The sequence below is a fragment of the Sorex araneus genome, chromosome 10 (genome assembly GCF_027595985.1).
Source record: "Sorex araneus isolate mSorAra2 chromosome 10, mSorAra2.pri, whole genome shotgun sequence".
In the NCBI taxonomy this organism is placed as follows: Eukaryota; Metazoa; Chordata; class Mammalia; order Eulipotyphla; family Soricidae; genus Sorex; species Sorex araneus.
The window spans coordinates 37,684,537-37,696,004 of NC_073311.1; the positions used below are offsets into that span (position 1 = coordinate 37,684,537).

The following is an 11,468-nucleotide window of genomic DNA, read 5'->3' on the forward strand; positions in this document are numbered from 1 at the left end:
CTAAGTATAGATTTGGGGAGCCACAGAATTGTTTTTAAATGACCAGTTTTCTAGGTGGAACTGTCTGCTCATTCTTTCTTCTTTTCTTCTCTTTCTTCTCAGTTTACTCCCCCTCCTTCTCCCTTTGCTGTGGCTGCTGTCCTTTCCACCCATTGCAAGTTGCAGGCTAGTTGCAGTGGGTGAAAGAGCGGGGACAGAATCACACCAGCAAAGCCTGGAATCTTGCTCTGATGCAGTGTGGGGTGACATTGGGGACTGAATCAAGACCTTCCCCGCCGCTGAACACAAACTCCAGCCCTTTCTTTTCATTTTTTTAAAGGGCCATAGGTGATTCTTGGTAGTGAAAGGGCACAAGGGAATGCAATGCTCCGACTCTGTATTGCTGGGAATAGCCAAGTCACCCTGGCAGGGCTGGGGGCCTCCACAGCTGTACTGGTGGACTCGTGGGAGACTATGCTGTATCAGGAATTGAATCAGGTTTGCTGCATGCCAGGCAAGTGTCCAAACTGCTGCCCAAGGTCCCCCTTTTCAATTTTTTATTAAAAAATCTGGACAGAACTCATTTGGAGGGAAGATTATCTAACTCCATCCTCTCTCAGGAGCTTTGAGCAATGTTCTATCTTATATATAGGCCGCCTAATTCTGACAAATAGGAAGTGCCATGACATTTTAATGACCAAATTGTCCTCTTTTATGGAGCAATGATGAATCTATTGTAAGCAAGATATTTAAGATGTCATCAAAGGACACTGAAAGTAGGTTGTGTTTTTGCAAGAGGCAAACTTCTTTAAGCCTAGATATCAAACTTGCTATTCTGGACTCTGAATTCTGTGGCTTGACAAACAAGCCTCTCTTTGGAGAGTATCTCAGAAAATTCACATCCAGAATGCATGTGAATGGCCAGAACCATCATCTTACTATTTAATTCTTACTTTTACTAGCTGTAATGCTCGATCATTCTGGCTTTAATTAATTTCCTTCCTTAAGGTTAAGAAAATGAGTGATAGCCTTTTTCTTGGGAAAAGGATGCTTCCCTTATTTAAAATAGATCTCCTGCATTCTCTCAACTCCTAAACCCTCCATTTACAAAGAACATTCCCTCCCATATCAAAATCATACTTGATTTTTCTTCTTTCGAGATAAATCTCCAAACCTGACATTCTCAGTAAATATCTAAAACAATGTTCTTTAAACAGTAAATTGGGGCTAGAGAGAGCACAGTGGGTTGAGCACATTCTTTGCGTGCTGGAGGCCTGGGTTCCATCCCTGGTACACTGCCAGGAGTGACTCCTGAGCACAGAGCTGAGGTAACCCTCGAGCACCACCAGGTATAACCTAAAAAACAAAACCAAACACAAGACAATCATTTAGACTCACCTTCTGCTAATCTGAGGACAAGACTGGGATCAAGCCCAAATTTTTCGAAGGAACCAATCGTGTCACCACGGAATGCTATCTGGCTCAGATGAGAACGACTCTTCATTCGGGAGGAAAATGTAGACTTTTCATAGACTTTCATGTTGCGGCTTATAATTTTTTCCTGTCCAGGTTGAAAAAGTGAAAGAATTTCTAATACCCTCCAGTAATACTGTCTTTCTACAGTGACCATGTATTAGAATAGCATTGATGATGAGCCCTCCCCTTATTTCTAATCCATTCAACAAGTCACATCAAAAATTCTTACCTTTGAAGGACTTGAGTTCTGTCTCCTTTTAATGTGATGAAAGCACATATGTAACCATCTCCCACTTCTCTAAACATGTACATCACAAACACAAGACTGAAAACAACCATTTTCATAATCTTTTCTTGCCCCCAAATATAGAGCACTTTGAAAATACCACTGATTAGAATGGATTGGAGCCATGAAATCAAACACTTGAGAGGAAATGAATCTCCTATGTAATCACTGAAAAATTTGGTTTCTGATTTTATGAGACTCCTTTCATTTTGGATACTTTCCAGAACATTTGCAGACCATTGACTTGCCCATCAATCCTTTTTGAGCATTTCTAGACATTTCACTCATTCTAATTAGACTTTTCTTTAACCTGGTAATCAACCTTTACCTCTAAGAACACAAACCTCATGAAATCTGAGCCAGGTGGTAGGAGGTGTGGTCATACAAGTAGAGAGAAACTTCCAGACTGGCAAGTCAGCCTCCCATTGAATTAACTTCATACCAAGTTGATGTAGGCAGGCAGGCAGATAGGAAGGCCCCTCCCCAGGCAATGACAGTAAGTATCCTAGGGAGTAATAGCTCTGAAGTTGCAAAAAGCCAACCTTGCAGAAAACAGGATAAGACCCTCATCTGGCGCCAGCACCAGACCCTGAGAAGATTGGATCCCTCCCCTGGAAGGAAATTCCTCAAATACCCTAACTTTAGTGATTCAGCCCAGAGAAGACCAGAACATTCCAGACCGAGACATCCCGAGAAGATACTCTATAAAGGCCACCTTCAACAAAGGAAGGGCACGCATATGCTGCCTGCGCCCATGTGGCCGAGCACATGTGGTGCCCGAGCACATGTGTCGCCTGCATCTCCCCTCTTGAGATGTGTACTTCCATGCTTTCGTGTCTAATGCTGGGATGTGTGTAGGCACTCTCTTTGCCCTTGGAGAAGCCTGCGTTCTCTCTTGAGTGTATTACTCTCCCTCTCTCTCCCTCTCTCCCCCTCCACACCTTCAAAAGCCCTCCAAATGAAATCTATTTACTTCACTGCTTGTCTACTCCTGAAATTCCTTTCTTCGAGATGAGACAAGAACCCAGTAACCCTGGGTCCCGGTGGCAGAGGCGGATGGGGAGAAAGTGACCGTCTTTCTCCTCCCCGCTTCACATAACTCACCTGTGGAGCCCACCAACATCAAAGTGATTCTAAAATAACACTCCTCCCCTCTTCTTCCTACTTTTTTCCTTTCTTCCCTTCCCCTTCCCCCAACACACACACACACAGAGTCCACATGTGCCTGATAATCATCTGGGGCTTATTCTTAACCATTTAACTCTCTCAGTGAGTTAAATTGGGGCACACCATGCCACTGCCACAATCCCCACTCTTATCTGCCCCCCACCTCTCCTCCCTCCTCTCACCAACCTAGTTGTGTATCCTTTTCTCCATATTGCCTTGTACACCCGTTATCACTGAGTTGTCTTTATGCCTTGGTGCCTTGGATTTTCACAAAGTGCAATTATGTTATGCTCTGCCAACATGATGAATATCTTACCAGTGTCAGCTAGACTCCGATTTCAGAATATAGAGAGTATAGGTGTCAGAACCCATGAAAGAGAGAGTACAGTCTGCTTATCATCCCATATTGTCAGGGTGTATCTGTTCCCCCACTCACAGGCAGTGGCCACCCTGGTCAGGGGATACTGTCTCCTGTGGGTCTCCACCCTTCCTAGCACACGCAACACACCAACATCTCACTGCAGTATAAGATTCAGACAAGTCCATAAATTGAAGAAGTGAGATTTTATTTTCTATCATTAACTGGAAATGTGATCTTAATCAAACCATACCTTTTTCTTGGCTTCCAACTCATTTTCTTTGAAAAGGAAGAGATCTCTGAAAAACACCTTATATGGTTTGTTTCCCTTGGCTGACTCATAATTGGGTCGTGCTTCTGAAAAGAGAAAAAAAAGGAACAGTTTTATTTCTCTCAAGGTCAGAGCAGCACCAATCCCTCAAGCTGGGAGTAGAAGGAGAAGGGTAGGGACTATCCAAGGCAGGATACAGGGCACTGAGGACAGTGCTTAAGGTTTCTTAGGAGACAAGGTATCTGTGTTGTGTAGATAGAAAAGGGTATATATTTTGAGAGTTTTAGAGGTTGTCTCCTTCCACCACCACAAATATACCCACTTTTATGCTTCCATTTTGGATGCAAAGGGAGATAAAAATAATGCAAGTGTTGGTGGATATAGGGAGAAATCGGACCCTCATCCACTCTGCTGAGAATACAAAATGGTATGGCTATCTTGGAACCCAGTTGAGCTGTTCCTCAAAAATTTGAATATGTAGTTGTCAATGACCCATTCATTCCATTCTTAAGAACTGAAAATATATGTCTATATTTCAAGAGAACTGAAAATACATAAAAAATTGTATATAATTGGATATAGACACATTATTCACAATAGTCAAAAGATGAAAATAGCTCAGATATCCTCTTAGTGGATAAAGACAATACAGTTTGCACAAACAATGAAATATGAATCAACCATAAAAGGAAAGTATAACACAGGCCACAAGACAAATAAGCCTTGCTAACACTGTTTTAGATTAAAGAAGCTAGCCACAAAAATAAACCCCTTATATTGTATGGTTCTATTCCTTGAACTATACTCCCAAGGAAAACCCTAAAAATGAATTCATCCCACCTCAGGAGACTTCAAACCTTTAATACCTGATTTTCAAATCCCCACTGACCAGCTTCCAGTATCCTGGAACTGATGAGATAATATTTTTATCCTCCCAGTTTTTTTTTTATCCTCCCAGTTTTAAAGTCAACTTCTCTTTAGTTATAAAGAGAACACTCACAAGTATATTAGTTTCCTGTGGCTGTCATTAGAGATTCCTCTGCCTATGACCTTGAGCTTACTTCCACAACGAGTCTTATATAAACCCCCAGCCCCAATCTGAGAGGATGATGTTAAGGGTGAGAGGGAGGGGGAATAAGAATCTGCCATGTCCTCAGGTTGCTAGCCTCTAAATAAACTCCCCTCTCACATGCAAACACTTGTGTCTTGAGTAATTGGCTCTTGAGAGCTGAGCATATAAACTTGGATTTGGTTACACTCGACTGTGGATGGGTTCATGTTTGGACATCCAGCACCTTAGGCTTACATATAAGATTCAATGTTGAAGAACTGAATTATAAACCCGCATAAAGTAATATTGAGATAGTAAAGAAGACCGAAATACATGGAGAGGTAAGTGACAATCATGGATAGAAGTGATCTCATAACTATGTTAATTCTCAAAAAAATGATCAAATGACTCATAGTAATGGACATATACAACCCAGCAGAATTTTTGACAAGAAATTGACAAATAAATTCCAAATTTTCAAGAAGGAATAAAGAGACAAGAATAGAATAGCCCCCAGTGAGAGCTGCCTCCAGACCCTGCACCGGGCTGAGACTCATCAGGGAACCCTGGAGGAGGACAGGTGAATCCCACGACCCACCTCAACAGAACCTCAGCAACCTAAAACCTCCAGAAACCAAATGCTCATGGCCAGTCTCCACAGGCTCAGGACAAGCCTCATCCATGAGAATGAATCAGGTATTCGGGTCTTGTGACCAAATCCCCAGGCTCTCACAGAGTTGGAGGTAGGCGACCTCCCCTAATCCCCTGTTCTTTTAGGATCCTGGCAGTCAAGCGCAGGAACTGCCTCTGGCATCATATAAGCTCACTCACAGCCATGATCCAGGGACTGACATATAAATCTTAAGGGAGGGTATTAAAAAAGAATAGCTAGTGACTTCTGAAGAAGGGCCAGAGGAACCATGCTATATCAAGGTTTGTTGTAAACTACAGTAGTGGAAAAGATGATTTACTATGATTAGGACAGGTATCTCAGAAACATCTATACATGGGATAAGGGAGACTGTTCCCCAGAGGAGCTATAAATATTTTTAAGAAACAAAATTGAGTCCTTACTTCACACAGTATAAAACTACAGAAAGGATCATAAAAGTAAACCTTTAAAACAAATTGTAGAACTGGAGAGATAGCTTAAAGAGTAAGCATGTATACAGAAAGTCCCCAGCACTGCATTTTCTCAAGAAATACACCTGGAATAGCCCCTGAGTATGCCGGCTGTGGTCAGAAACACACACAACACACACACACACATACACACAGAGCACATAAATTAATATTATTTAGGTACTGAGGTAATAAGAGATTCTCGTAAAATATAAAAAGGTATTAACCTTAGAGAAAAATATAGATAAATTTGACTTTATAAAGACTTCACTGTTTAAAAGACTAAGTAGAATGAAAAGACAAGCCCAAACTGAGGATATTTGCACTACACACAACTGACAGAATTGGAATCTACCATATTTGCAGAAAAACAAATCAGTTGAAAAGCACTAACAATGCAGCAAATATAGAGGGGAAAAGGGATTCACTAGTAAGTATTTGACAGGAGGGGGAAACATCTGGCAAAAAAAATACGAAGAACAGTTTGAATCCATTTGCTGTCAGAGAAATGCAAGTGGAGACCATATATGATATCCCAATTTCATCTACTTCACTGGCAAAATAATTTAAAGTTCAACCATATCAAGTATTTGGAAAGGATATAACTCCACTGGGTTTCTACCACACTTTTGTAGTTGTAAGTGGACACAACTATTTAACCAAACACTGATATAAAGTAACATAAGAGTCAACACTTCTATTTCTAGCTATGTAGGTAAGAGAAACTTACCTACATATATCAGATGTGTACAAGAATGCTTATCAGCAGCACTATTTTTAATTGCAACAGTCTAAAATCAACCAATTAATTTAACTTAATGCTGAACATTAAGAGTCACTAAGAGTCAAAGTTAATACTAAATACTAAGAGTCAGCAAATAAATACTGCTACCTCCATCCTATGTGATATAATAGAGCAGTCACAATGAACAATCCACAACACACAAAAGTAAGAATGAATTTTCAAGTACAGTGCTAAGTAAAAATGTTCCAAATGACTATAATCAACAGATATTCTAAAAAAAGTTTTACTTTGGTTATAGAGACTATATAGAGATAAAATAAAACAAATTAAATAAAAAGGGGGGAAAGCTGCATTTTCTTTTTCTTTTTCTTTTTTTTTTGCTTTTTGAGTCACACCCAGCGATGCACAGGGGTTACTCCTGGCTCTGCACTTAGGAATTACCCCTGGCAGTGCTCAGGGGACCATATGGGATTCTGGGAATCGAACCCGAGTCGGCCACGTGCAAGGCAAACTCCCTACCCACTGTACTATGGCTCCAGCCCCAAAGCTGCATTTTCAGTATGGCATTAAATCAGAGAAGGAAAGACATGAAATAAGAAATTGTGGATTCTGGTGTGTTCAGAAATTTACACAACAGCACAATATAAAACTTTATTAATTTAAAAATTTGACCAGGTCCAAATATACAGGTGCTCATGTTTCTTGCTGTGATGAGTAATACAGTCACTGTTTGTCACCTTTGTCACTGTCCCAAAAATTCTGTGGCTTCTGTAAGTATTCAGAAAGCCAGTACATGCTAACTTATTAGCCAAATAGTCAATAACCTTAAATCATTCCCAAGTTTTCCCAGTGAATATACTTTTAAATTTAATTTTAAAAAAGACCATCCAATACAAATTATTATTCTATATCTTAGTTTTACTATAGTTATCAATATATTTAGGAGTCATTTGCATATAACAATATATATACATATATATAATTGTCTAGCAAGTCTTTTTTGGATGTGTCATATTTTATATAACCAGTCCTGAACCAGTAAATGCAGAACCAAGTAGCACTGTAGCACTGTCGTCCTGTTGTTCATCGATTTGCTGGAGCGGACACCAGTAACATCTCCATTGTGACACTTGTTGTTACTGTTTTTGGCATATCGAATATGCCACGGGTAGCTTGCCAGGCTCTGCCGTGTGGGTGGGATACTCTTGGTGGCTTGCCGGGCTCTCTGAGAGGGAGGAAGGAATCAAACCCTGGTCAGCTGCATGCAAGGCAAACGCCTTACCCGCTGTGCTATCGCTCTAGCCCACAGGACCAATTATGGATTTGAAAATTTTTTCCTTTAGAACTAAGAGTAGAAGTGAACTGCCACACCATGTAGCTTAAATACCCTACATAGTGTTCAGCATGTGAGCAAGACATGTGTGCTCCCTTCTTACACTCTGCCAATTACTCTAGAGACACCTAGGAAATGGGCACAAAGCAAGAAATTACAGATGATTTCTTTCTCACCTTTCATGTCATCATCAGCAAAGTCTAATGAGAACACATTGGTCGACATCTTGTCCGCCGGCACTGTCCAAATAAAAGGAAATGCATTTTGAAAACTTCTACAAACAGGTCTGGGTGGATAGCTGCACCAGCATGAGCGCAGTCACTGAATGCCTTTCCCACTCCCAACCCCACCCCTATTTAGTATCGCCTCAACAAAAATATCTCTGAAAAGTACCTCTGTGAAACAGCTAAATCCAATTGCCAATGACCCCCAAATCATCTTTATTGCTTTAACAGGCAGTGCACAAAAACTCTTGGACCTGGAAATTCTCACTTTAAAAACTTAACCCAGCCAGAGAGATAGCTGAGGGGCCAGGGAGCATGCCTTACATGCATGGGACCCTGGTTTTATTCCTGTCATTGCATGGGCTCTCTGAACATTGCTAGATGTAACTCTTGAAGGAACTCCCCCACGCCTGCCAATAAAAAGCCCACCATCAGCAACCACTGGGGGTGGTCCGGGTGATCCAGGCAAGGCTGCTTAGCTTGACTGAGCACTGAACCATTGGAGTCCTGGCAGGAGAGGTCCTGAGCACTGCTTGGGAGCATCCCCACTAGAAAAAAGAATTCCCAAGAAAATCTAACAGATGAAATATCTATGTTCAATAATGACTGGCATAATATTTCATGACTAGGGAGTTGATCAAATTAATCTACCTAACACACATAAAGCACGTTGTCTTGTGGCCCCTTCCAGTGATGCTGTGGTCACTATTTTCCCCTGTTCACAATTTGCTAGAAGTGAAAAATCAAAATATTTCAAAGGAGCAGGGATGGAAAAAATTACAAAATACACATGCCAAACTAGAACAGGATTTCAAGTTGCTCGTGAATTGCACAGTGTCAATTTTCTTCCACCTGTTTCCTGAAGTTCCCCCCACCATACCCCTTGTCTCTTTGACAAGCACAGTTTTAGCTTGGTTGTTGTGGTTTAAATCACCTGTTTTTATTGCTATTGACTCTTCAGTTTGGATATATGGCTATATCAGTGTTCCTGAGGCCTTGACCTCTACCCACCCACCTCATTACTTCCTGTTTGCCTCTTCTTACTTCTCCTTGAGTGTTTTTTCCTTTTTCTGTCCTTCTCTTCCCTATACTCTGGGGTGAAGGGTGATCTAATTTTTAATGATGCTAATTTTTATGACCAAATATTGATTTCCCAAGATAAAGTTTCTTACCCCAATTCTTGTCTTAAATTCTTATTCTTTTTAGTGCCATTTGGTTGATTATCATTTAGTATCATGAACTTGTATATTTTTACAATGAAAAAAGAATATTTTCTTTGTTTCTAGGAAATACGTAGTCCTATATATTTCTTGTAGGAAAATACAGTATCTACAAAAGGAGGGGGGTTATTCAGAAGTTTCTGCTTAAAGATTTCCTTTGTGCCAGGGATATAGTCAGCAGGTAAGGTGCATTTTGTTTACCTGAAAGCTGGGAGCCAGTAGGTCTTTGGCCTGCTCGCTCGCTGACCCACCATTTTTTTGATTAGGTAAGAGGCAGAGCATGACCTGGCTTTTGTTTGACCTCTACTGCCCTGCTAGCGTCAAGCTAGTTATTTGGTGTGGACTTTTCCGTTGACATTTGGGATTGCCCCTTTGGCAAACTCAAAAAATAACCAGAGGTCAGAGGAAGGAAGCATGGGGAGAATGTTAGTGAATGTGAGTCAGGGGATGTGGAAGGCACTGTGTAAACTGAGAAGTGCTGCAGGTATTGACATCCACTAAGAAGAAAAGCATTACTCTTGACCTGTGATAATTGCTTAGCAGTGACCTGACAGGAAAGGAGCTCCGTTTAGCTTCCTCGGCTTCGGCTTCGGCAAAACTCTTGTTTGCAGAGGCTTTCAGGCAATGTGGTACAAAATAGACTCTCATTGGACGTATAGGATCACCTACAGACACAAATCTCCATTTAGAAAAAGGAGGAGGTGGCTTAAAGTTGGCAAAAACTTTAAATCTCTAACTATGTGGTACATTCTGTAACATCAGAAGGGAATCTAGTACTATTAGTGAAAATCTAATCTTTAACTTAGTTGACCAGCAAGACAAATAACAGGATCAAAACAAGCCAAAAGTAATTATAATAGAGGTATTACTTGTTTGAGCTAGGCATTAAACTAAGTAACTTATAATTCATCTTATATAAAGCTCAAGTAGAACCATCAAGTCAAACAATTGTTCCCACAATAGAGATGAGAACATGAGCAAGGAAATAGCTCTAAAATGACAGACGTGGGATCAGACAAGTTTATAGGACTCCTGAGATCTATTTTTTTACAATTTCTTTTATTTATTTCTGGTTTTGTTTTGAGGCCACACCAGACCACTCTCTGGGATTACTCCTGATGGTCTCAGGGTATCACTTGGTGTTCTGGAGAATGAAACCTGGTTTGGCTGTGTGCAAGGGGAATGCTTACCTACTGGAGGCCCCTGTCCTACAATTTCACCCTATTGTTTACACCTCTAATAACACAAATTCACAAATGCGCCAGTAATTGTAGCAAGAATCATGTAGACTGACATCTTTGTCAGAAATGATAGAGAATAAAATCTGTGCATTTCTCAATGACTTGGTGGCTTTGTGTTTCTATTTTCTACTCTGCCTGCTTCTCTGCATTGTTTTTACTACATCATTCCTTTCTTCTAGAAACAGCTTAGAGAGGATGAAGAGGATGATCAAAGTGCCTGGACTTGTGCTTTGCAGGTGGTGCTCCCCAAAGTACTACCAGGAGTCTCACCCCCAATTACATTCTGTGCAGACACATACTCATACCCATACCTGCTTGTGACTGTAGTCTATAAAATACCACCAAGAAAAAAGGGGTTTTTTTTTTAGTTACATTATTTAATTCTTTTCCTTTTTTCCCTTTCTTCTCATTTACCTACTTGAATCTCTCTTCCTGGTCATACTAATGTATATTCTTATTTATGTCCACTCAAGGGAGTTTTTGCTTTCTGTTCCTTGTTTTAAAATTAACTTTAGGGGCCAGAGAGATAATACAAGTGTAGGGCGCTTACCTTGCATTCTGGGTTTGATCCCTGGTACCCCATATAATCTTCAGAGTGCGCCAGGAGTGATCCCTGAGCACAGAGCCAGGAGTAAGTCCTGACCACAGTTGGAGTAGCCCCCAAACCAAAAACAAATGAATAATGATATGAAATAAAATTCACTTTGAAACAGTGTGCAATGACAGATAATGTATGGCTTTGCAGGCCACAGTCTGTTCATATAATACAAGATTTATGTCCTCAAAGTGTCTTCCTTTTGATCAGAGGCTCTTCACTGGACTGAGAAAGTGCCTTTCACATCTTACACGTTCTGTGAGTCCTAACTTATGACTTGTCATAAAAACATAGAAACAAAATAGATAAAAGATCAAACGTGATAACCTCTCAGTATCTGTATTGCAAAACATAGTGCCCAAAAGGAGAGAGAGAGTATGGGAGAAATTGTCTGCCATGG

At 40.6% G+C, this 11,468-nt stretch overlaps 1 protein-coding gene across 1 annotated transcript in view; it reads right to left on the bottom strand.

The window, feature by feature from the left end:
• CCDC38 (coiled-coil domain containing 38) overlaps positions 1 to 11,468 on the bottom strand; it is a 55,637-nt gene that overhangs the window by 43,659 nt on the left and 510 nt on the right. Inside the window, exons 2-5 of the mRNA XM_055118429.1 lie at positions 11,024 to 11,086; positions 7,965 to 8,027; positions 3,520 to 3,623; positions 1,378 to 1,540 (exon numbers count right to left, since the gene is read on the bottom strand). Coding sequence (XP_054974404.1) covers positions 1,378 to 1,540; positions 3,520 to 3,623; positions 7,965 to 8,027; positions 11,024 to 11,030 — 337 coding nt within the window. The 5' untranslated portion in view covers positions 11,031 to 11,086. The remainder of the gene's footprint in view (positions 1 to 1,377; positions 1,541 to 3,519; positions 3,624 to 7,964; positions 8,028 to 11,023; positions 11,087 to 11,468) is intronic.